The following is a 27,637-nucleotide window of genomic DNA, read 5'->3' on the forward strand; positions in this document are numbered from 1 at the left end:
TTTCTTTGCCCAAACCGTATATCAAACCCTACCTTCTTTACTGTTCATATTCATTCAAGTTCATTTCTCTTTGTTGCTCTCTCTCTCTCCCCCTCTCCTACCCATCCCTAAAGGTTTGATTCTCTGCTTCAGTGGTCTGATAGCATATTGTGTCCCTATTATGGTGCTTATAAAAATCTGCGTTTTTGTTTTAGGGATATGTGTTCATGTCTTATCTCCCTGAGTTGTTGTAAGCATTGTAAGTTGAAAGGAAAGTTTGGGTCTTGCCTTCTTTCTTTATCCCTCAAAGCATTTAGCAGAATTTGTGCTTGTTTTACTGAATACTATAGAAGGAGCTCATTGATTCGTCATGAACAGTGAAATAGCAAGAAGAGTTGAATTGGAAGTAGATGATTTTGAATCTGAGAGACTGGAAGAATCCTGATACCTTTAACCGAAATTCAGAGGAGTTGCTGATGTGTGGTATGCGGTAAGACAAAGGACAAAATAATGCCTCTTTCATGGTGAAAAAACAAACTATGAATTGGAAATCTGGGGATCTTTCATAATGATAACTGTTTTTCCAGTTACATGATCTCAGAACGTCTTTGTGCTGCTTTAGAGTCAATAACTATGTTCTTGACATGTGTCATGCAGAGTTTGGTCCTAGCCGCTCTCACACTTAATACTTGTACTTAATTCTCAAATCAGTATTATTAGCTTTGTTATTTTCCCTCTTATATATTTGGTTATTAGGCTTAAGAGATGTTAAATTTGTCCAAGGTTGTAGAGCAAGAACTAGGACTATAATTTGGGTCTTTTCACCCTAATCTCAAGCTTTGCTTATCACACTCTTCATCATCTCTCTCATTCTGTTCTCCTTATTTCTCTGCATTTGTGCCCCTTGGTTTGAGTTTTTGTTGATCTGAATTAATAGTGTTTCTTCTGCCTGGCTGGGTTATACCAGGAATTAGGCATAAAGTGAAATAAGTCAATTAGGCTGAGTGAAATAAGGCAGTCACAAAAGGACATATATTGTGTGATTCCACATATATGAGTAGTCAAATTCAAAGATACAGAAAGTCTAACAGTGGTTTTCAGGGACTGGGTATAGCGAGGAATGGGGAGTTCATATTTAATGGATGCAGAATTTCAGTTGGGGAAGATAAAGGAGTTCTGGAGATGGGTAGTGTTGATGGCTCTACAACAGTGTGAATATATTTAATGCCACAGAACTGTACACTTAAAATGGTAAATTTTATGTTATGTTTCACCACATTGAAAATTATTTTATTTTAATAAAAAGAAAACTAAGCCATAAGATTTGGACATTGCTATGCAGGTGATAGGGAGCCATTAAATTTTTGGATAGTGAAGGGGAATGACATGATCAGAGTTTTGCTCTGATTGGAAGATTAAACTGGAATCATTTATAAGTATTAACTTAGGATAACTGGTTAGGAAGCTATGCAAACAGTCCAGACTATAGGTAACAAGCACTTGAAATAGGAGTGCAAAAAGGCAGGTGTGACATGGGCTGTTATGAATGGTGTTGCAGTAAACATACTTTTACATGTATTTTGGTAAATATATGTACACAGTTATTTGAGGTAAGTACCTAGGAGTAGATACAAGGTCGTGAGGTGTGAGTATGTTCAGTTTTAGTAAACACTGCCATAGTTTTCCAAAGTGATTATACCAACTCACATTCATCCTAACAGGGTGTGAGAGTTTTTCCACATCCTTCCGCAAACTTACTATTGTCAGTCTTTTTCATTGGGACCATTCTGGTGGTTGTCTTAGTGTTACTGATTTGCATTTTCCTAATGAGTCATGAAGTTGCGATCTGTTTACATGTTTATCGCCATTTGGGTATCTTCTTTTGTGTAGTGTCTGTTTAAACTTTTGCCCGTTTTTCTATTGAGTGGTCTTGCTAATTTATAGACTTTTTTTTAATGTGTTCTGAATATGAGTCCTTCATTGGATGTATGTATTGCAAATATCTCTTCTCACTTTCTTGGCTTGGCTTTTCATCCTCTTAACGGTGCCTTTTGATAACCAGAAATTAAGTTGAATGTAGTATAATTGATTACTTTTTCTGTTGTCTTAGTACCTTTTGCATATTCGGGAAATCATTGCCTACCCCAAAGTCAGAAACATATTTTCCTCTAAATACTTTATTGTTTTATCTTTCACATTTGGGTTTATAGTGTTCTGAAATTACTTTTCACATGTGGCGTGACATAGGATCAAGAATCTTTCTCTTCCCATGGTTATTGAATTTACCTAGTGCCACTTATCAAAAGGACAGGTTTTTTTCTCCATAGCACTGCCGTATCACCTTTTTCTTAAATCTAGTGATGATGTATGTAGGGGTCTGTTTCAGGATTCTTCTATTCCATTGGCCTATTAGTCTATCTTTTAGCCTCTGCTTTTAGTCTTCTAAATAGACAAGGCTTTTCTCCTAGTGGCTGACGTTGGTTACACCTAAATGGCCCTGGTAGTGGAAGGTAAAATATATTAGTTATTTATTGCAGGATAACAAATGACCCCAAAGCTTACTGGCTTAAAAGAGCAATAACTGTTTATTATTTCATGTGGTTTCTGTGATTCAGCAATTCAGGAGCAATTTAGTTTGGTGGATTTGGCTCAGTGTCTCTCATGAAATTGCAGTCAAAAGTGCCTATAGCTGCAGTCATCTTGACTGGGGCTGACGGATCTGCTTCTAAGAATGGCTCTTTTTCATAGCTGTCAGGAGGCCTTAGTTCTTCACCTTGTGCATTCCTCCTTAGTACTGCTTGAGTGTCCTTACAACATGGCAGCTGATCCAAAGGAGAACAAGAAAGAACCTGCAGTGTCTTTTAGGCCTTATCCTTGGAAGTCACACACTTTCATTTATGCAGTATCCTATTGTTCGTCCTTATTCTTTTTTTTTTTTTTAATACACTTATTTATTTATTTATTTTTGGCTGTGTTGGGTCTTCATTTCTGTGCGAGGGCTTTCTCCAGTTGCGGCGAGCAGGGGCCACTCTTCATTGCGGTGCACGGGCCTCTCACTGTCGCGGCCTCTCTTGTTGAGGCGCACAGGCTCCAGACGTGCAGGCTCAGTAGTTGTGGCTCACGGGCCTAGTTGCTCCGCGGCATGTGAGATCTTCCCAGACCAGGGCTCGAACCCGTGTCCCCTGCATTAGCAGGCAGATTCTCAACAACTGCGCCACCAGGGAAGCCCTTGTTCATCCTTATTCTGAATGAGAGGGGACTACATAAGGCTACACTGGGAAATGGATTCATTAGGGGCTATCTTGGAGGCTGGCTACTACACAGAAAATTTGGAGAAGCTGACTGGTACCGTATTTATTTGTTTGTTTCCCCAAGGCAGAGACTCATGTCTGCTATTACAGTGAAGATTTCCTAGAGCTGACAGGTAGCTCGGTAGGTTTAGAAATTCTGGTGAATCTTAGTTCACTCCCTTTTGTTCCCTCGTGCTCAGGGGTCTGAACTCTGAAGTTTATTTATATTTTCGTGTGATTCCTTAAGAGTCCATCTCCATCCCTGAGTGGGAAAGATTGAGGACAACTGGGTCTGGTTATAATCATTTGCCAACTATGACCCTTTCTTTCCATGATCTTTACTTCTCTTCTGTGAACTTTCTAATTCTCTTGTGGGTAAGTTTTTTTTAATTAAACTTTTTATTTTGAGATAATTTTGGATTCACATGTAGTCATAAAAATAATAGAGATCCCCAGTACCCTCTACCAGTTTCCCCCCAGTGGTAACATCTTCCAAAACTGTGCTACAGTATCACAACAAAGATGTTGGTATTGTTACAGTCAAGATCCAGAACATTTCCATCACCACCATCACCACAAGGATCTTTCATACTGCTCTCCTATAGCCACACCCACTTCTATCCCAGTCCAACCCTCTCCTTAACCACTGACAACCACTAATCTGTTGTCCATTCCTAAATTCTGTCATTTCAAGAATGCTCTATAGGGCTTCCCTGGTGGCGCATTGGTTGAGAGTCCGCCTGCTGATGCAGGGGACACAGGTTCGTGCCCCGGTCCGGGAAGATCCCACATGCCGAGGAGAAGCTGCACCCGTGAGCCATGGCCGCTGAGCCTGCGCGTCCGGAGCCTGTGCTCCACAGCGGGAGAGGCCACAACAGTGAGAGGCCCGCGTACCGCAAAAAAAAAAAAAAAAAAAAAGAATGCTCTATAAGTGGGATCACACATTATGTAACCTTCTGGGATTGGCTCTGACAAAATTCAGCACAATTCTCTGGAGATTCATTCAGGATTTTGCATGTGTCAATACTTTGTTCCTTTTTTTATTGCTGAGTAGTGTTCTATGGTATGGAAGTACCACAGTTTATTTACCACTTACCCATGGAAGGACATCTGGATTGTTCCCGTTTGGAACTATTGTAATAAACATTCTTTTCCAAGTTTTCGTATGAATATGAATCTTCATTTCTCCGGGATAAATGCCCAGGAGTAAAACTGCTGAGTCATATAGCGGTTGCGCCCAGGAGTAAAACTGCTGAGTCATATAGCAGTTGCATGTTTAGTTTTTTAAGAAGCTGCCGAACTGTTTTCCATAGTGGCTATATCATTTTAGAGTCTCACCAGCAATGTTTGAGTGACCCATTTTCTCTGCCTCATTGCCAGCATTTTGCGTTGTTACAATTTTTTTTTTATTTTAACCATTCTGATAGGTCTGTGATAATATCTCTTTGTGGTTTTGTGTTTTCCGAATGGCTAATGATATTGAACACCTTTTCATGTGCTTATTTGCTATCTGCATATGCTCTTCAGTGAAATGTCTCTTCATGTCTTTTGCCCATGTCCTAATTGGTTTGTTTCCCTTTTTCAACTATTGAGTGTTGGGAGTTCTTAATATGTTCTCCATACTCTCCTTTGTCAAATATGTGGTTGGCAAATATTTTCTCCCACTCTGCAGCTTATCCTTTTAGCCTGTTAACCGTTTTTTGCAGAGCAAAAGTTTTGAATTTTAATGAAGTCTAATTTATAGATTTTTCCTTTTATGGATTATGGTTTTGGTGTCTAGCCTAAGAACTCTTCGCCTAGCCCTAGATCCTAAAGATTTCCTCCAATTTTTTTCTGAATGTTTTATAGCTTTACATTTAAGTCCATGATTCATTTGGAGTTCATTTTTGTATAAGGTGTGAGGCTTAGATTGATGTTCATTTCCCCCCCCATGGATGCCCAGTTGCTTCAGCACCATTTGTTGAAAAGGCCATCTTTCCTCCACTAAATTGCTTTTTCACCTTGGTCAGAAATCAGTTGAGCATATTTGGGTAGGTCTATTTCTGGGTTTCCTGTTTTATTCCATTGTTCCTATGTGTATGTCCCTTTGCCAGTATCACGTGGTCTTGATTTCTGTAGCTATACAATAATTATTGAAATCTAGTGGACTTGTTTCCCCACTTTTATCTTCTTTTTCAAAGTTGTTTTAGCTATTGTACTTTCTTTGCCTTTCCATATATGTTTTAGAATAATTTTGTCTACATTTGTAAAAACCCTTCCTGGGATTTTTTTTTTTTTTTTTTTTTTGTGGTACACGGGCCTCTCACTGTTGTGGCCTCTCCCGTTGCGGAGCACAGGCTCCGGACACGCAGGCTCAGCGGCCATGGCTCACAGGCCTAGCCGCTCCGCAGCATGTGGGATCTTCCCAGACCGGGGCACGAACCCGTGTCCCCTGCATTGGCAGGTGGACTCTCAACCACTGTGCCACCAGGGAAGCCTGCCTTGCTGGGATTTTGATAGATAGAAATTGTGTTAAATCTGAACATCAATTTGGAGAAATGTACTATGTTGTGTCTTCCAATCCATGAACATGGTGTGCCTTTCCATTTAGGTTTTTTAAAATTTCTTTTATCAACATTATATAGTTTTCAGCATACATGTCCTGAACATGTTTTGTTAGATTCACACTTCTTTCATTTTTAAAAAAATGATTATAAATGGCATTGTGTTTTTATTTTCTATGCCCATGTGTTTATTTGCTAGTATACATGAGCAAATCAATTTTTGCATGTTCATCTTGTCAGGCATACCTTGGAGATATTGCAAGTTTAATTCCAGACCACTACAGTAAAGCAAATACTGCAATAAAGCGAGTCATATGAACTTTTTGGTTTCCTGGTGTATCTAAAGGTTATGTTTACACCATACTGTAGTCTATTGGTGTGCAATAGCATTATGTCTAAAAAACTATGTAATACCTTAATTTAAAAATATTGCTAAAAAATGCTAACCATCATCTGAGCCTTCATCAGATCACTGATCACAGATCACCATAACAAATATAATCATAATGAAAGAATTTGAAATAGTGCAAGAATTACCAAAACGTGACACAGAGACACAAAGTGAGCAAATGCTGTTGGAAAAATGGTGCCAATAGATTTGCTTGACAGAGGGTTGCCATAAACCTTCAATTTGTATAATATGCAATGTCCACAAAGCATAATATAGCAACATGCAATACAGTGAGGTACTCCTGTATTTTGTGACCTTGCCAGAGTCACTTATTTGTCCCAGGAGTTTTTTCCTAAATTCCTTGGGATTTTCTATGTGGACAATCATGTCATCCAAATAGGGACAATTTTTTTCTTCCTTTTCAATCTGTATGCCTTTTTAAAAATTGAGATACAGTTAATGTACAGTATTATATAAGATACAGGTGTACAACATAATGCTTCACAATTTTTAAAGGTTATGCTCCATTTATAGTTATTATAAAATATTGGCTATACTCACTGTGTTGTACAGTATATCCTTGTAGCTTATTTACTTTATATGTAATAGCTTATACCTCTTAATCCCTGCCTCCTATCTTGCCCCTACCCCCTTCCCTCTCCCAACTGGTTACCACTAGTTTGTTCTCTATATCTGTGAGTCTGTTTCCTTTTTGTTATATTCACTAGTTTATTTGATTTTAGATTCCACACATAAGTGATACCGTGCAGTATTTGTCTTTCTCCGACTTATTTCACTTAGCATAATGCCCTCTACATCCATCAATCTCTATGCCTTTTATATCCATTTCTTGCTTTATTTCCCTGACTAGAACTTCAGCACTATGTTGAATAAGTGGTGAGAGCAGACATCCTTGCCTTGTTCCTGATCTCAGGGGGAAAGCATTCAGCCTTTCAATATAAAGTGTAATGTTGGTGTTGGTCTTCTGTTGATGTGCTTTATCAGATTGAGGAAGTTCCCCCTCTCTTCCTATTTTTTTGAGTTTTTATCATGAATGGGTGTTGAAATGTGTCATATGTTTTTTTGCATTGATTGATAGGACCAGGTGGTTTTTCTCCTTTAGCTTATTACTGTAGTTGATTACATTGATTGATTTTTTTTAATATTGAATCAATTTCACATCTTTGGAATAAACTCCACTTGGTCATGTTATATAATTCTTTTTATATCTTGCTGAATTCTGTTTTTATTTTACATTTAAGTCCGTGATCCATTTTGAGTTAATTTTTGTACGAGATTTTGTACAGATGTAAGAACAGTCCTGAAGAAGCTTTCCCCTTAAGAACATATTCAGGACTCAAGTTCCTGTATTCTCCTTGCATTACGTGTCAGTACTCCAGCAGTAATTTTTCATTTCTATATCATGGGGTACTTTCAAGCTGAAGTGCCCAGACTCCTTTATAAATATTTATTACAGGGTCCTGCACTCATCAAAATGAAGGGAACAAGATGCTGAAAAACTCACGTCATAGAGAATCCACAGCATACCTTTATCTTATTCTCTTTTCTATAATCCTCTTTTTTGTCCTCCTTTCCTACTTTCTACTGTGAAAACTCACTTAACTTTTTAAATTGCATTTATTAGTTTGAATAAATGAATACACTGATTGAATGGGAAAAAAAATCAACAGGTCTTTACTGAGTTCCCATTATAGGCTTAAGTACTCTGCCGAGTAACTGTTGGCCACACAGGACCCGAACATCAAGGTGCTCGGAGCTTAAAGGGGAGGAAGACATATGAGCAATTGAAATGTCAAAGATGAGTGAAGAAATGCCACAGAAAGCCCGGGTTATTAAGGGAACAAGAGACAGGAGCACCAGCTCTATGGGAAGTTAGTAAAGGCCTTCCAGGAGAAGTGATATTTAACCTGACACTAAGAAAATATAGGAATTTTCCGGATAGATGAGGTGAGGTGAAAGGCATTCTAGGAAGAAACGTCAGCTTGTGCGCAGACATGAAGTCATGCAATTATGTGGCACATTTGGAGAATAATAAGTAACCTGTTATGCACCTGTAATTTCTGTAAGACCAGGAATTCATGCTGTATCCTCAGCATCTGGGATGATGCCTGTAGCATAGTAAGCACTAAATAAATATTTGTTGGATGGATGGATGGATGGATGGCAGGAAGGAAACACAAATGAGACCAGGGAGATAAGAGAGGTTCAGTGAGAAAGAGCCTTGCTTAGTAAATGCCTACCATGAAGATTGAAAGAGGAATAGGAGGAGATTTTATTCATCGTCTGCTTGGGAAGAAACAACAAATACTAAAATATCTGTAATATGTTGTGAAAAAGAAAAATGATATGACGTGAAAAGTACATTAAAAGTGTTATGATGGTTCAGAGGAAATAGAGGTCCATTTCAGCTGAGGGGATCAGAGAAGTTGTCTTTGGAGCTAGACTCTTTGGAGTTGCTTATACTTAGTTCTGAATTGTATGGTTCCCCCAAAAACACATACGTGAAGTTGGAGCAGAGAGTGTTGTGGCAGAAGAGCGATGTGAATTTGGAACTAGGCTAGATGGCTTTGCCTGCTCCGTCATACATTTATCAGCATTTTGTAGGCAGCCATTTATCAGCCTGCACCACTTCTTGCGAGCGGAACCTGACAGGCTCCGATGTTATCTGTAGCAAACACCTTTTTCTTGTTTATGAGAGTGTCTGCGTGTGTGTTTATGCTCGCACCTGCACACCAGTGATTTGAAGGCAGCTCTTTCTACAGAGACAAGCACTCAAGGGGGATACATCAACTGAAACACAAGCTTCAATACCTTTTAAAAATGCACCTTGCTACCCACACACTTTCACTATATGCCTGCACACACACACACAGATGCACACAGAGTTCTGTAAGTAGTGGCCTGGGCAAGATTTTAGGTGACTATAGTAGATGATACTTATATTTATTTCCTCAGCTCTATCCTATACCTTAACCTTCACTTCCACCATGGCTCATCAGGTACCAGTTATATCCCCATGACCTTCTAGATTCTGTAAGGAGTTCATGTAAGAAAATGATTCATTAATTAGTCCAATACATACTTATTGATAACCACCTCTGTGCCAGGCACTATTCTAAACACTGAGGATGCAGCATGGGATAAAAAGAACCAATCCCTGCCCTCTCGGAGTTTACATCCTGGGCGGTGGGTAGAATCAACAAAAATGTGCTATTTTAGGTGGCGTAAGTGCTAGTGAGATCAGTATAGCAGAGTAAGCGGGAGAGTGTGAGGGTTGGGTGGTCAGGAAAACAGTCTGTCCAGTAATGTGACACTTGAATAGTGACTTGAAGGAAAAAATAAGCAATGGGACTGTCTGGGGCAGGAGTATTCCAGGCAGGGGGAACAACCAGAGCAAAGACCCCGAGGCAGGATTGTGTGGCCAGTGTGGCAAGAGCAGAACGGGCAAGGTGGAGAGTGGCAGGAGGTAAGGAGAGCTGTGGGATGAGGGACTGTCATACTAGGCCCACTGGCCATTGTGAGGACTTTGGCTTTTACTCTGAGTGAGACAGAAAGCCAGTGGAGACTTGGTGCAGAGAAGTGGCATGCTCTGATTTGCATCAGCACCCGTGTTGAGAATAGATTGCAGGATGAAAGCATAGAAGCAGGAAGACGACCAAATGGTGGATTCAATCAAGTGAGTTAACAGTGGAGGTGTGGAGAAGTGACCAGGTCGTAGATGTATTTTGAACTGTTTGGACCGACAGGATCTGCTGTTGGGTTAGATGTGGAATGGGAAAGAAAGGAGTTGATGATGACATCAAGATTTTTGGTCTGAGCAACTGGAAGGCTGGAGCTGCTTGTAACTGAGATGGGAAAGATTGCAGGAAGAACAGGCTTGGAGGACGTCAAGAGCTCAGTTTTGAGCACCTTAAGTTTGAGATGCCTATTAGTGAGGAGTTGAGTGTAAGACTCTAGAGTTCAATAGACTGGTCTGGGCTGGAGATATAAATTTAGGAATTGCAGCAGTTAGATGGCTTGCAAAGCTGTAAAGTGGAATAAAATAACCTAGGAAGTGGGTATAGCAAGAGAAGAGTCTGAGAACCGAGCACTGGGGCGTTCTAACGTTTAGAGATCAGGGAGATGAGAAGGAACTAGCACTGAGTGAGCACTGAAGCCAAGTGAAGAAGGTGCCTCGAAGAGAATGGAATAATAAACTGTTATCAGATGTTGCTGAGAGATCAAGTGAAATGCAAATGTTGCAGTCTTTAAGACCTCTGTTGAGTTATTTTAGTGGGGGGTGGGGGGAGCCGGGGGAAGGCTGATTAGACTGCTTCCAAGAAAAGAATGGGAGGAGAGGAAACAATGATTAGTACTATAGAAAACTCTTTGAGGTTTTACTGTACAGAGGAGCAGAAAACTGGGCCATTGCTGGAAGGGAATGTGGGATCAAGTCAAGCTTCTCGTTTTTTTTCTTGGTTGGGAGAAGTTGGGGTCCTGATGGGAATGATCCTAGGAGGGAGGGAAAATGCAGTGATTCCAGAGATACAGTGATGTCCACATGTAGGTGAGAGGGGATGCTCAAGTGGAAGAAGGTTGGCCTTAGACTGGGTGAACTGTCCATGCTCCCTAGTAACAAACTACTTTGCTACAAATGCAGACAGATTGGTAAATTTGGTGATGGAACATGTGTAGATTCTCTTTTGCTTGCTTGTATTTTCTCATACCAAAGAGTAGAGGTGTTGGAGGTTTAAAGAGAGGGAAGTTCGGGACTTCCCTGGTGGCGCAGCGGTTAAGGATCCGCCTGCCAATGCAGGGGACATGGGTTTGAGCCCTGGTCCGGGAGGATCCCACATGCCGTGGAACAACTAAGCATGTGCCCGACAACTACTGAGCCTGCGCTCTAGAGCCCGCGAGCCACAACTGCTGAGCCCGCGCGCCTAGAGCCTGTGCTCCACAACAAGAGAAGCCACCTGAATGAGAAGCCCGCACACTGCAACGAAGAGTAGCCCTTGCTCGCCGCAACTAGAGAAAGCCCACGTGCAACAACGAGGACCCAATGCAACCAAAATAAATAAATAAATAAATAAATTTTTAAAATAAAATTAAAAAATAAAGAGAGAGAAGTTCAAAGACTGTTGCCAAAGAGCAAGAGAAAATCATGGACCAGGTAAATGTAATAGGACTGTCAGGCAGCATAAGGGCTCACTTGAATTTAAAGTGAGAGCAGCCAACGTAGTTGTGTGATTTTCTCCAACTACATACAGCTGAATGGGAACAGGCAGAGTAGGGTGAGCATTAGACTTAGCCAGGGGTTGTGGTTTCCCAGATAAAGGAGAGAAACGGAGAAAAAAAGCAAGGGAATGATGATAATGATGGATCACAGGAGCAAGTTAGGTAGGGAAGGAAGTGAGGACAGGGATAGGAGGTGAGAGTGCAAGGTGGCAGGATTAACAGAGTGAAGGTCCCAGTAGGATGTAACGAGTTGTGACGACAGTCTGATCCTTGGCATTTGCAGGGCTTTAGGGTTGTACACACAGTGCTTTGTGTGTGTTTGCATAGTATAAACCCTATAAGGTAGGTAGGACAGGCAGTGGTGATGTTGACTCTCATTCTGTAGATGAAGCAGGATCCAAAGAAGTAAATAACTTTATCTAAAAATCACACATTAAGTCAGTGGTAAAGCAGAGACTCAACCCAAGGCGCTGTTTTATATGTGATGTCTTTTTACTACTTTGTGTGGTGTCTGCTCACAGATCACTCAGTCTCATTGAAGAGATGGAATGTAGAAGACAACATAAGGGAATATGTAATCTAGTGTTAAATTCTATAGTATGACAGGATGTAAGGAGTTTATTCATTCAGTAATGTATATTGAGTACTTAGTGCGTGCAGGGCTCTATTATAAGTACTAGGGATATAGCAGTGAATGAGATGGGGAAATCCTGAAGTTATGTGCTTCAGAGAAATTTTAGAAGGGTTTCTATGTGATTTTTCCAAGGTATCTTGATTTGGTAAAAAGCAGTGTACTGAAAGTTAGGAAACTTGTTTCTCTGCTACTTGCTGTGTATGACATTGTTGCTTCAACTCACCATGTCTTATTGGGGGACCCCATCCATAAACTGAGATGTTACTGTTTTGCAAGTCCCACCCTGACTAAAAGGTGCGTCTGAGTCTGTATTCTAGCTTAATGGAATAATTGCTCTAAAGTGTTTTAGTCCTCATCAGATTTCCTGACCTAAAAAGTGGGAATGCCACATCTCATCTCATAGTGGTAAGACCTTGTTTCCATAGTGAAATGCTGCACTAACACGCATTCTAGTCATCCTTCATTTTTGAAACTCTGGGGAAATAAGAAACGGAGATAGAGGCCGTGCTCAGCCTGCAGGTGCAACAGTCCCCACCCTTAACCTGGTGACATCTGAGGACCTGTGAAAAGCTTTGAAGTAACTAATGACTTTCCACCCTCTTCTTACTCCTTCCTGTTCAGGCCTGGAAGAAACGCTGGTTTATCCTGCGGAGTGGGCGGATGAGCGGTGACCCAGATGTTCTGGAATACTACAAGAATGATCACTCCAAGAAGCCCCTGCGCATCATCAACCTGAACTTCTGCGAGCAGGTGGATGCAGGCCTGACCTTCAACAAGAAGGAGCTGCAGGATAGTTTTGTGTTCGACATCAAGACCAGCGAGCGCACCTTTTACCTGGTGGCCGAGACGGAGGAGGACATGAATAAGTGGGTCCAGAGCATCTGCCAGATCTGTGGCTTCAATCAGGCTGAGGAGAGCACAGGTATGGGAACAAACACGGATCTTTCTCAGAAGGGGCCAGGCACTTCCTGGGAGGGGCTGGGCAGCTGGGGCTAGGATGATGGCCCTCATATTCCTTGAACCAGGAGAACAACCTGTAGCTAAAGGCTTTCCTCTGTGCCAGAGGAGTAGTAGGCAAAGGGTAAGAGTGTGAAGGGGTAGCCAAACATAGAGGGCCTCCTAGCACTAAATATGCTCAAGTGGGAAACAAATATGTTGGGATTATGATGAAGCTCGAGGTACTTGATGGTGTTTCTTCAGGTACCTCCATGCCACCACATTTCGCAGGTCTGCACCTTTCTCCCCTTCCCTCAGCTCTCTAGCTCTTTGTGCCCTGTTAACTGTCAGCCGTCCCATGGGCAACTCACACCTTTATCCCTTCTCTGATGCATCTCTGTCCGTTCCTGCCATCTATTTCAGACCATCCTGCACAGTTATCCTTGCCACTTTTTTTTGGCAGGGGGAGGTTTGGGATCCCTTGTGATTATTATTGATGTATAATCCAGTGTTCATTATACTTACTTGGGAAGGGACAGTCAAGAGGGGGAAATTCTGATTTGTGTTGGGTTTTGTTAACCTTCAAAAAAAAAAAGGTAGCTCAACTTTTCAAAATAAAAGTTTTAAATTGCAGAAACGCCCTTTGACATTTGTTGGGGCTCATCCTCAACTCTGGGATGATTGAGGAGTAGGGTTTTTTTGAGGCAGATGGAGACCCTAAATTAGAAGTTTCCTGAGCCTGGTTACATATCAGAAGTAGCAGAACATTTTTTAAATGCTGATGCCAAGGACCCATATCAAATCAGTTAAGCAAGAACCTCAGGGGTGGGACCTAGGCATTAGTGTCTTCTGAAAACTTCATTCTAAGTAGCAAGGGTCTGGGGCTCAGCATCCGTTTTCTGTACATAAATGAAGGCCTCATACAGTCTCTGATTCATATACCTGTTTTCTAAATTTTTTACAGCCCTTTAAAACAAAAACCATTCCTAGCTCATCAGCAACATCGTCCTCATCTGGGAATCTGTTAGAAATGCAAATTCTTGGGCCCCACTCCAGACTTACTGAATCAGAAACTCTGGGCGTGGAGCCCAGCAATCTGTGTTTTGATCAGCCTGCCAGGTGATCTGATGCACGGTTAAGTTTGAGAACCACTGGTTTAGATTCTTGCTGCTCAGAGTGGGGTTTGTGGACCAGCAGCGTCAACCTCTCCTGGGAACTTATTAGAAATGCAGAAGACTTCCACCCAGACTTACAGAATCAGAATCTGCGTATCTTTAAAACTTCTTATTCTGAAATAATGTTACAATTACAGAAGAGTTTCAAAAATTGTACAGCAAGTTCCCATATGTCTTTCATTCAGCTTTCCCTGATGTTAACATCTTGCTTAACCAGGTATAGTGGTCAAAACTGAGCAGTTAACATTGATTGGTACAGTACTATTCACTGCAGTGTATTGGGATTTCACCTGTTTTTCACCAGTGTCTTTATTCTGTTCAGGATTCAATCCAGGATAGCACATTAGATTTGGTGGTTCTGTCTCCAGGGCTCCTCCAATCTGTGATGACAGTTCCTCAGTCTGTCTTGTCTTGTTTGACCTTGACACTTTTAAAGAGTACTGGTTAGGGGGCTTCCCTGGTGGTGCAGTGGTTGAGAGTCCGCCTGCCGATGCAGGGGACACGGGTTCGTGCCCTGGTCCGGGAGGATCCCACATGCCACAGAGTGGCTGGGCCCGTGAGCCATGGCCACCGAGCCTGCGTGTCCGGAGCCTACGCTCCGCAGCGGGAGAGGCTGCAACAGTGAGAGGCCTGCGTGCTGCAAAAAAAAAAAAAAAAAAAAAAAAAAGAAGTACTGGTTAGGTATTTTGTAGAATGTCCCTCCATTTGGTGTTTTCTCATGATTAGATTGAAGTTTTGGGGAGACTACCACAGAGGTGATGTGCCTTTTTCTGCACGTTGTATCAGGGGGCACATGGTGTCAATACGTCTTATTACTGGTCACGTTAACCTTGATCACTTGATTAAGGTAGTATCTGCCAAGTTCCTCCACTGTAAAACTACTATCTTTGCTTTTGTAATTAATAAATAGTTTGGAGGAAATACTTTAATCATGTGCAAATATCCAATTTCTCCTTAAACTTTTGCGCACTAATTTTAGCTTTTATCAGTGGATCGTGTTTACAACCATTATTACTGTGGTATTCTAGTGAATTTTTCTATTTCCCTCAGAATCCACATTTTATTAAGATCCCTAGGTGATTTGTATGCACGTTAAAGTTTGAGAAGCTCTGGTCTGGATTATTTGTCCACAAACCTGGTGCCTCATCAGAATCACCCTAAAAACTTTTATCTAACTTACAGGTACTAATTCAGTAGATCTGGCTTAGGGCTGAGGAATCAATAGTGTTAAGAGATTCCTCCTATAGAATGGGAGGAATTATTTCCAAATCATATCTGATGAGGGTCTAGTATCTAGAATATAAGAAGAATTCTTACAACTCAATAACCACAAGAAAAAGACAAATGACCTCATTTAAAATTGGGCAAAGGATCTGAATAGACATTTCTCCAGAGAAGATGTACAAATGGCCAGTAAGCCCATGGAAAGATGTTGAACATCATTAATCATTAGGAAGATGCAAAGCAATACCACTAGCACTTCACACCCACTAGGATGGCTTCAATCAATATATGGACAATGATAACTGTTGGCAAGAATGTGGAGAAACATACATTGCTCATACATTCCACCTCATACATTGCTGGTGGGAAAGTAAAATGATACAGCTACTGGAGAACACAGTGTGTCAGTTTTTTAAAACCTTAAACCTATGATCCAGCAATTCCACTCCTAGGCATATACTCAAGAGAAATGAAAATATGTTCACACAAAAATTTATAGATGAATGTTCATAGAAACGCTATTCATAATAACCAAAATGTGGGCACAACCCAAATGTCCATTAATGAATAAACAAGATGTACGTGTGGCGGAGTGCATGTGTAGTGAGCACTTTTAAGATCTGCTCTCTTAGCAACTTTCAAGTATACATTTGTTACAGTATTGTTAACTATAGTCACCATGCTATATATTACATCCCCAGGATTTATTCATTTTATAACTGGAAGTTTATACCCTTTGATCCTCACCCATTTCCCCTGCCCCACCCTTGCCCCTGAAAACCACCAATCTATTCTCTGTTTCTATGAGTCTGGTTAGTTTAGATTCTGCATATAAGTGAGACTATACAGTTTTTGTCCTTCTCTGTCTGACTTATTTCACTTAGCGTAATGGCCTGAAGGTTCATCCATGTTGTCACAAATGGTAAGATTATCTTCATTTTATGGCTGAATTATATATATATATATATATATATATATATATATATACACACACACACACTATATATATATATAGTGTGTGTGTGTGTCTATAGAATGTGTGTGTGTGTGTGTGTGTATATATAGATATATATATAAAATGTGATTTTTTAAATATATAGTCACATTTTCTTTATCCATTCATTCTTCAGTGGACCTTTAGGTTGTTTCCATGTCATGCCTACTGTAAGTAATGCTGAAATGAACATGAGGGAGCAGATATCTCTTCCAGATAGTATGTTCAATTCCTTCAGTGATATATCCAGAAGTGGCATTGCTGGGTCATATGGTAGTTCTATTTTTAATTTTTTGAATAAACTCCATACTGTTTTGCATAGTGGCTGTACCAATTTATATTCCTGCCTACAGTGCACAAGGGTTCCCTTTTCTCCACATCTTTGCTCACACTTACCTCATATCTTTTTGACAATAGCCATTTAACAGGTGTGAAGTGATATCTCATTGTGGTTTTGATTTGATTTACATTTCCCTGATGATTAGTGATGTTGAGCACCTTTTCAGGTAGCTGTTTGCCATTTGAATATCTTCTTTGGAAAAAGGTCTGTTCAGGTTCTTTGCCCATTTTTTAATCAGGTTATTTGAGTTTTTGCTATTGAGTTATATGAGTTCCTTATATATTTTTGATATTAATCCCTGATCAGACATGAAGTTTGCAAATATTTTCTCCCATTCCTTAGGCTGCCTTTTCATTTTATTGATTGTTTCTTTTGCTGTACAGAAGCTTTTTAGTTTAATGTAGTCCCACTTATTTACTTTTGCCTTTCTTGCTTGTGCTTTTGGTGTTATATCCAAAAAATCGTTGCCAACACCAGTGTCAAAGAACTTTTCCTCTGTGTTTTCTTTTAGGATTTTTATGGTTTCAGGTCTTACATCTTTTATGCATTTCAAGTTAATTTTTATGCATTGTGTAAGATAGGGTTTTTTTGTTTGTTTTGTTTTATTTATTTTGGGCTGCATTGGGTCTTTGTTGTTGCATGTGGGCTTTCTCTAGTTGCGGTGAGTGGGGGCTACTCTTTGTTGCGGTGCACAGGCTTCTCATTGTGGTGGCTTCTCTTGTTGTGGAACATGGGCTCTAGGCTCACAGGCTTCAGTAGTTGTGGCACGCAGGCTCAGTAGTTGTGGCTTGCAGGCTCTAGAGTGCAGGCTCAGTAGTTGCGGCATGCAGGCTTAGTAGCTCCGCAGCTTGTGGAATCTTCCTGGCCAGGGCTCGAGCCCATGTTCCCTGCATCAGCAGGCAGATTTTTAACCACTGCACCACCAGGGAAGTCCTAAGATAGGGTTTTTGTTTGTTTGTTATTTTAACATCTTTATTAGAGTATAATTGCTTTATGATGGTGTGTTAGTTTCTGCTTTATAACAAAGTGAAGCAGCTATACATATACATATATCCCCATATCCCTTCCCTCTTGCATCTCCCTCCCACCCTCCCTATCCCACCCCTCTAGGTGGTCACAAAGCACCAAGCTGATCTCCCTGTGCTATGTGGCTGCTTCCCACTAGCTATCTATTTTGGTAGTATATATAAGTCCATGCCACTCTCTCACTTTGTCCCAGCTTACCTTTCCCCCTCCCCGTGTCCTCAAGTCCATTCTCTACATCTGCGTCTTTATTCCTGTCCTGCCCCTAGGTTCTTCATAACCTTTTTTTTTCTTTAGATTCCATATGTATGTGTTAGCATACGGTATTTGTTTTTCTCTTTCTGACTTACTTCACTCTGTATGACAGACTCTAGGTCCATCCACCTCACTACAAATAACTCAATTTTGTTTCTTTTTATGGCTGAGTAATATTCCATTGTATATATGTGCCACATCTTCTTTATCCATTCATCTGTTGATGGACACTTAGGTTGCTTCCATGTCCTGGCTATTGTAAATAGAGCTGCAGTGAACACTGTGGTACATGACTCTTTTTGAATTATGGTCTTCTCAGGGTATATGCCCAGTAATGGGATTGCTGAGTTGTATGGTAGTTCTTTTTTTAGTTTTAAAGAACCTCCATACTGTTCTCCATAGTGGTTGTACCAAGATAGGGTTTTAATTCCATTCTTCTGCATGTGAATATTCAGTTTTCCCAACATCACTTTTTAAATTTATTTATTTAGGCTCCACTGGGTCATAGTTGTGGCATGCGGGATCTTTTAGTTGCAGCATGTGGACTTCTTAGTTGCAGCATGGGGACTCCTAGTTGCAGCATGCATGCAGGATCTAGTTCCCCAACCAGGGATTGAACTCAGGCCCCCTGCACTGGGAGTGTGGAGTCCTACCCACTGGAACGTCAGGGAAGTCCCCCAACACAGTTTATTGAAAAGACTTTTCTCCTTTGAGTATTTTTGGCTCCCTTGTCAAATAATGACCATATATTGGGGCTCTTTATTCTGTTCCTTTGGTCTATGTGTCTGTTTTTCTGCCAGTACCATACTGTTTTGATTACTATAGCTTTGTAATATACTTTGACATCAGGGAGTGTGATGCTTCCAACTTTGTTCTTCTTTCTCCAGATTGCTTTGGCTATTTGGCATCTTTTGCTTTTCATATGAATTTTAGGATTGTTTTTTTCTATTTCTGTAAAAATGCCATTGGACTCTTGATAGGAATTGCACTGAATGTATAGATGGTTTTGGATAGTATGGACATTTTAACAATGTAAATTCTTCAAATCCATGAACATAAGATATCTTTCCACTTATTTGTGTTGAAGTTCTTAATTTTTGATCATGGAGCCCTGCATTTTCAGTTTGTACTGAGCTCTGCAAATTATGTAGCTGATTGTGCCTGGGCTAGATGTCCTGCCCTAGGAATTATGTGATCTTCCTTGAGAAAGGATTATAAGCCCCCATTTTACTCTTAAGTTCTTTGGTATAATTTTTGCTTCCTGTGTGGACTTTTTTGTTTTCCCCCCCAAATCTTTGTTATTTTAGGCTTTATGGATTTTGTTTTTGTTTTTCATTTTATTTTATTCCTGATAAAGAAATAAAATACTCATGCAAAAAAAAAGAATAAAATAAGAAAGGAATTTTTAAAAAGTGGGAGAAAGAACCCATAGACCCCCTAGTCTCAAAGCTTTCATAAATGTGAGAAATAAGTCCAAGGAATACGTCAGCTTTTTAGGAAATAGGTATAATGGGGTGGAGGAGGAACCAGAAAGCAAATTGCTTTTAAGAACTATTCCCTTGTGGGATTAGAGGTGTCCCTACCAAGAAAAACATATCCTTGAGATGTAGCAAAAATTACTCTTGGTGCAAATATCTTTCTTAAAAATCACATATTTAAAAAATAGTTATTTTCTGAATCCCTACTTTTACTATATAGAATTTAAGTATAATTCAAATTCAGATATGTAGAACTACATCATCTGGGCTTGCTTTCTTTGGTGGGAATATTTATTCATTCATACATTGTTCATTTACTCATTCATTCATCAAATCTTCATGGAACACTCATTCTGTGAGAGTCCCTGTCATAATCACTGAGGCTACAAACTATAAAGACGAACCATAGAGTTCCAGCCCTCAGACATCATAGTCTAGTGGAGGGGACAGACATAACCAGACAATCACAGGGACATTCTGTAACAGAGGCATCACCAAGGATGGAAGCACCAGCCCATGCACCACCGTCTCAGTGAGGGAAGAAAAGGAGGGGAAGTATTAAGGGGGTGACAAATAATCAAGTCAGTATTTTTCAACAGCTTTGTCTATTAAACAGTATATTCCCTTTAACTTTTAACTTCTTTTTTAAGGGATTATTTTATTAGATGTCTAGTAGTTTAATTACCAGAGCAAGGGTATTATTTGTCTCTGATAGAGGTTTAGGATTTTTTGTGAGATCTTTCTGATGAAGACAAATGGCCTTTTCTTCCCTCTCATAGGAGAATCTGGTATGTAAAAAGATTCAGCCACATAATAGGTTATGTTGTAATTTAGAAGCTGTCTTGGAAGTATATATATTACATCTATAAAACCCTCAGGTAAGGAATGAGAGATTAATCACCCAAGTCAGTGTTTCTTTTCACTGAGAATCAGGATCTGAGGGAAAGCAGGAAGGAACTTAACATTTGACTACCTACTTTTGCTTAAGTACTTTATTTCATTTAATCACTTTTATCAACTGCTTCTGTTTTTTTCAAATAAAGAAACTGAGTGTTTCTTCCCTGCCTAGCACTCCAGGACTAAAACTCTTCTCTGAACCCAGCCTTGGCTGGGTTCAGATGGGCTATCCAACTCTCATCTGCCTGAGATTCTTCCTAAATACAACTGCTGCTCTCCTTTTTCTGAGGCTTGTTGAGAACCATCCAATCACCTGGGTGTTAGCGTCAGCACCTGCCTTATGTGAGGAGCATCCTGTACTGATATCTAACCTTCAGTGGCCACAAAAGGAAATTATAGGAGCTGTGTATTGAGCATCTACTCTATGTAAAATAAGGACTTTACATAAATTCTCACTAAAAATTCATAGTGATCCTTTGCGGTAGCAACAATTTTGACTCAAGGTCACAGCTAGAAAATGATGGAGCCAGGATTCTAGTCTAACCCAGGTCTGTTCTAGTCTAACCCAGGTCTGACTGTGCATTATAATATGCTGTCTCTTTGTCCTGGACCTCCTGGAATATGAAAATCTGCCAGAACCAAGCCCCGATAGTTTCGCCCCTGTGGACACCATGTATTAGATTGGAAGCACCCCTTGACCCCTTCCACCAGAGTCCTACCGCTGGCTCAGTTTTCCCTCCTCACCAACCCATATTGCTGAAATCCTTGGGCTCGAATATTCCAAGAATTTAGTAACTTCTAGAGTTTTAATCCAGCCATTAGGCTGGATTGGTGAGTCTGTAGGCTGGGGACGAGGAAGCGTGAACTCACATCACAACTCTGGGGTGATGTGAACAAGTCACTTGATTGAGGTCTTAGTTTCCTTTCTTCAAATAGAGAGAAAATCCTCTTTTCACTCAGTAATTCTGCTTCTCTGTGGGTTCATCAACGCAGACCTTAGACCACTGGCAGCCCCTCAAGTTTCATATTTCCCAAAGGAATATTCACACCGTATTCTATGTAGAGGTATTCCAGGAGCTGTGCAGTCCATACCCCTGCTTGCTGTTGGTCCTGTAGAAATTTCTTCCCATGGGGACTTCTTTCCTTTCTTTTTTTAAAAGAGTTGTGATGGGACCCGTAAAAAAAAACTTGTGTTTTTCACTTTTAGCTGGAAGCGGTTCTATAGCAGATGGAGTCTTTTTTTAATCCTTCTTGCCACCCCCGGCTTCTTCTTTCTGCTGCCACTCTCCAATTCCTCACGTATTCCAGCCAAAAATGCCTAGGATAAAACCTGTCTAGGATCAAGACCAGACCAGGAGTGACACTGAGTTTGAATATCGACACAAGGGTGGAAGAAACAGCCTCCTGATAGAGAACTCTTTCCAAAAGGAAACCGGGCACGATGCTCAGAAAGGAAAAGCAATTCTAAGAATGAATATCAAGATTTCATATCACATACATGGAGTTTGCTTGTTGTTTGTTTGGGGGTGGGGGTGGGGGTGTGTACATGTAAGCACAGGCAACAGTAAGAACCCCGCCTTCCTCTGGGAATCAAAACAGCCTTCAGTCCCCCACGTCAGGGGGCAGAAAGCTGCTCTGAGCTGTGTTTACGAGCAGGCGGGTCCAAGTCCTCACACTTGTGGCCCTGTCGTGGGCAGCTGTCCCTGACCAGATGTACCACACATAAAAAGAAGCAGCTCCCAGCACAGAGTGTGGATGAATGATTCATGGGCTCAGGAGTCATCCACTGTTAGGGAAGCCCTCACCCTTTTGAATCCTCCAAGCTGAGGGCTTCTCCTTCCCACTCATCCCCTCCCTCCTCCCTCTCTTCCGTAGCTGGTCCAGGACCTGCACAGCCCCTTACTCTAACGTGCACTCTGAAAGGCACCCTAGCTGCTGCTGTTTATTTGCTCTAGGATGTTGAATAAGTAACTCTGTCTCTTTGAGGTGTTATCATCTGTAAAATGGAGACTATGCTCCCTTGCAGAGGGCTTGGGAGGAAGCTGGGAAAATGTATAGGCGCACAGTGTGCACAGTAGCTGCTTCTTTCACTGCTTTCCATGTCGTACTTTTGGTGAAAATGATGATTTTTATATCTGGAGGTCAAGATGAACAGGATATGATTTAAGTATCTGGTGTTTTTAGAGAACTTTACAGTCTCCACAACACTTACGCAGTCTCCTTTGCATATAAAGAAACAAAATAAGCTAGGCAAGGCTGCTAGCGCTATTCCTATTGCACAACTAAGGAAGCTAAAGTTTAAAGGCACTGACATTGCCAGAAAGCAGTGTTGCCGGATCTAGCATCCAAGGCTTTTAACTCCACCCTAGGGCTGTATGCTCTAACTCCTTCTCACTTCTCCGAACCCCTTTTCACAGACCTGTTTATTGTGGTTGCTTGTAAATCACAAAACAGCCAGCAAAGAGGAGAAGCAAGAAGTTGATCACTGAGAACTAAACATTTGGAAAGTAAAGTGCTGTCTATACATTAACGTTAATCTCGGACGGCTAAATCAGCAAGATAACATGATCCATCTCAGAGTAGCCAACAAACTACTGTGAACTACAGCTCAGAGAGTTTAGGTCACCAGAGCCCCGTTTGCAGCTCTTGAAGATTTTGAAATTAAGGCCAGAGCCTCCTCCATATCCTGTCTATTATTGTAGCTTTTTTCCTTCTTGAACTCCCTGGCAGGAATTTCACAGTAGTTGCATGACTAACTCTATAGAAAGATGACCTCCCAGAGTTCCAACCGACTGTTCTTTATCTGTTCCCCACCATTTCTCTACTAAAATTGTGGGTGAGACTGCCCCCTACTTTAAATATTTTGTGAATATTTACACTTCTAGTAATCTGTGAATTTCCCCAGTAACTCAACAGCAGAATTATTTTAAGTCCTGGTTCCCTTCCAGGATGAAACTATACCCACAGGTATGCGTTTGGGGACATCTTCAGCCCCCAGTGGAGGAATGTTATCAGGGTCTTCAAACAGCTCCTTCCTCTCCAGAGAGAATGATTGGTGCCTTAAAGGTCAGGACCCCTTATTCCAGCTGGTCTTCTCACAGCAGGGAGGGCCGTAGTGGAGACAGGCAGTCCACTCAGGTACCTTCTGGTGACCTTGGTCCCTTCCCCCACTACCCTGACGCAGTGAGTGGGAGTGCCGGGGAGAAGCTGGGAGTGGAGGACAGTGGGGACGAGAGAGACCTTTCTAGGCGACCTGACCCTTTCTCTCTTCTCATTCCTGGGAGGAACTTTTCCTCCCTTGTTCCCTCCCCTACCTTTTGTTTTCTGGGTTTTTTTTTTTAACTGGGGTCAGATCTCTCACTCCTCTGGGAGACCCTTGTTGGAAGCTTAGAGAAAATGTGGGAGGTGATAGGCAGCTTCTCCCCAGGCTTACACAGGTCCCTGGAGGAAAGAAGAACAGAGTGGAGACTGATCCGGGCCCCAGCCCAGAGGCGGAGGCTGCTCTCTGAATCACCCACCCTTTTTTTCCAGAGACAGTGGGGAAAATAAACATCCAGACCAGTTTCCAGCCAGATCTGAAATCCTCATGCCTTAAAAACAAAAAATTGGTATTCTAAATAACCCTGAAATATCAGACCTTCCTCCTCAGTCTTTTGTTTATTTGCTGTTTTTTTGTCTGCAGCTGGGTCTCGTCACCCTGAGAGTAGGCTCTGAGTTGGGACATGAACTCTGTAGAATCCCCACAGACACTTTTGCCTTGTCCTGGAACAGGCTTCAGCCCTGACCTGCAGCGAATTCCAGACCCTCTGGAGGAGGAAAGGGCGACAGGGAGAAACCTGACCCTCTTCTTTTCGTTCTAAGCCTTGATCCTCCTTCCTCCTTTCCCTTGTATACCAGACGCTCCCCCACGCCGTCCCAGCCAGCCAGCGTAAAGTCTATTGTACCTGCCAAACCCACAGACTGTTAGAAATGAGAGTGTCTCCTCCCAGCTCCTCAACACCAGAAGCTTTGGATGGTTCCCCAGACGTCCCACGAGATGCTCCCCCTTTTTTTGTTCTTTGAGTATTTCTAATTATCTCTCGTGAAGGAGGGTAATAAATTATTGTTGAATTGGTCCCAGACCAGATTCCAAAGCCCAATGTCACGCTAGTTTTTGGCTAAAGGTAGAATCAGGACTTTGAATTTTGTGGTAAGGTCACTTTGGACCCCTGAAGCTCTTGATTCTGATTAAACATCCGGTTATGTACAGTTCTGCATAGGATTCTGAACTCTGCAAAGGCCTTTGGACTCTACCTTCAAGTTGAGGCCCACCCTGCACGCCAGCATGGAGTCAGGGCTCTGGGATTCTTCACCCTTTTTGCTCAGTTCTGACCCTCATCTTGTGTGCGAGATAAGGTCAGCCCTGGAACTTTGCCTACTTTTTTCCTATTCTTGAGTCATTTCCCTGTTAACCTGTCGTATCAAATTCCACCTGGGACTAGACCCCATCCTGGTTTGATTTAGTCCCTCTCAGAGACCCCAGTCCTACCAAAATCCTTAAGCCAGTGGCTGGAGCCCCACCGTCCAGTGGCTCACTTCCGGGTGGCCAGTGGTTTGTCTGCCTGAATTTCTGAAGAAACTCCACTTCTGCTTTCCCTCAACAGCTTCCTCCTCCTTTCGGACTCAGCTGCCCCCATTTCTGGGTGATGCCCAGTTTCCGTTTCTGTGTTCACTCATTCAGCACACTGAGTACCTGTTTTTGCCAGGTCCTGTTCTAGGGTCACATGCCAGAGAAGAGCGTAAGCCACGCACCCACTCTCAGTGACCTCAGGAGCTCTGTCAGGTCCTCCCGTTGGAACCCTTCTCAGTGACTGCCTGCCTCCTCTGTGTATAGTTCCGGGTCCTGGGGCCCTCAGTTTTCACCAAGTTTTGCTGCTTTTAACTGAACTGTGCCTGGCTCTATGCCAAGATATAGCTAACAGATTAAAAAAAATTTGAGGTTAACCTCAAGTGTGAAAAGAAAAGAAAAGTTTTTTTCAATTTCTGAATTTAATTTCAATATCAAGCCCCTATCTGGCTAGTGATAGAAATGAAAGTTCTAATCAACTTAGGCTAAAACTGATCAATACAGGATTTTCTCAGTTACTTCAGGTTTCTCTTCTTTCTTCTCTTTCTTCTCTTTTCTCTTTTTCCTCACATAAATGGAAATAAATACACCAGATATTTATTTTTTCCACCTCTTTATTGAAGTATAATTGACAAAACTGTATATATTTAAAGTGGACCTCATGATGATTTGATATATGCAAACATTGTAAAATGATGGCCACCATCAGGTTAATTAACACATCCACCACCTCATAGTTCAGGTTTCTCTTGTTTTCTCCAAGTTCCCAGAAGCTTAGGGAACTGGAAGTAGTTCACTGAGGCTAGAGCTCAAAGTTTGGGAATGAGGGGAGATATGTCAGAGACCTGAGGATGAGAACATGACCCTTCTATCTTTCTGTCACCACATTAGTAGAGACACATAGTGGCTGCCCAATGATGATTCAAATGAATGATTTAGTTATAGTGTTTGTTTATAACTTTGTAAATAGTTATAGTTACATAAAATGACAGTTTAAAAAATTACAACTTATTTCTAAACGTTGTTTTGAGAAATTCACTGTTGAGGAGGGGGAAAAAAAGAAGCTTCAAAAACATTCTAACCTTATTAACAGGACACAGAGTCTAAAATTCCATATATTGAAATAGTGGTATACAATGAAAAAGAACAATTTTTAAAAAGCAAAGAAAAATTGAAAATGGATGATGTTCTAACTAGTCTGAAGAGGTAGGATATGAACTTTATTTTACATATCTATCATTTATTTATTGTTTGCTTTTATTCCCCACCGCCTCACTTCTTGTGTGGATGAGGTCAGTGAACGAATTCTTCATGGCTGGTGAATCATAACAGCCAAAACACCCAGCCAAGACAGAGAAGGCAGTAGATTTCATAAACTGAGAAAATTCTAGAATATGAGATCTTGAAGGGCCCTTAGAGAGTGTTTTGTTCCAAACTCCTCAGATGACAGTGTCTGGAGGTCAAGAGAGGGGAGCTGAGTTGCTCAAGAGCATACAGCTAACTGGCAAGGCTAGAATTGAAACCCAGGTTGCATCTTATACTTGTATGATGTGTGTGTGTGTGCCTGTGTGTGTGTGTGTATATATATATATATATATATATATATATATATATATATATACACGCACACACACACATACACACACACACCGGTTCAGGAGGTCAATCTAGTACAAAGAGCAAAGAGCATAGGTCTTGGAATCATCAATACATGAATCCACAACACTGATGAGTTCAGTCTTAACATGGTCTTAGGCAAGTCAGTTTACTTTACTGAGCCTCAATTTCTGCATCAGTAAAATAGAAACAAGACTTCCTTCACAATATTATTATGAAGATTATATAAGAATCCACTTAAAGCATGGCGTTTGGTACATGATAAGCACACATTAAATATCTGTCCGGTGTATGGCTAATAAATTGTTGCAGCCTTCTCTGTGATCTGCATGGCAGCCCTATGAGTGTGTATACCGCGCTATTCTTATCTCCCCAAAACTGAAACATCCTAAATAACACGATCTCTATTTTCCCTGAACTTGGAAACATTCTTACTGTGTGTGATTAATATGTTTATCAAATAAGCCTTGCTGACTTTCCTGATTTGAGACACATTATACTTAAGTTATTGAGGTGCTCAAAAAACAAAGGTGCTTCTTTAAATATACTACTACTCACAGTAAGAGGTAATGTTTACGTAGCGCTTACCATGTAGAGGCAGTGTTCAAAACATTTCACAGATCTTAACTCATAATCTGATGAGGTAGATACCTATCATTATTCCCATTTAACAGATGAAAAAGCTGAGGCACAGAGAGGTTCAGTAACTTTCCCTAGTTCTTACAACTACTAAGTAAAGGACCTGGGATTCAAACCCAGACAGTATGGCTGCAGAATCCATGTTCATAACTATTAACCCATACCCTGAAATTCTAGATATAGTTCCTTGCCTCACACTGTCACGATACCTGTTTAGGGTCTTCAGCATGTGCGTGAAGACCTGAGAAAGACTCACTGCTGTCTCTGCTCTCTTGTGATGACCTTCTCTGGCTTTGCCAAGAAGGTTTCCCAAGCCTGTCAACACAAGTCGATCATATTATTCTCTTGAACCTTTTGATTCTGTATGCTGACTAGAAACTA

General features: G+C 41.1%; 1 protein-coding gene across 1 annotated transcript in view; it reads left to right on the forward strand.

Annotated features, from left to right (window-relative positions):
* The window catches only part of GAB2 (GRB2 associated binding protein 2), a 170,508-nt gene that overhangs the window by 107,426 nt on the left and 35,445 nt on the right, over nt 1–27,637 (forward strand). Inside the window, exon 2 of the mRNA XM_060017249.1 lies at nt 12,694–12,994. Within this exon, the coding sequence (XP_059873232.1) occupies nt 12,694–12,994 (301 nt within the window). The remainder of the gene's footprint in view (nt 1–12,693; nt 12,995–27,637) is intronic.

The sequence above is a fragment of the Delphinus delphis genome, chromosome 8 (assembly GCF_949987515.2).
Source record: "Delphinus delphis chromosome 8, mDelDel1.2, whole genome shotgun sequence".
In the NCBI taxonomy this organism is placed as follows: Eukaryota; Metazoa; Chordata; class Mammalia; order Artiodactyla; family Delphinidae; genus Delphinus; species Delphinus delphis.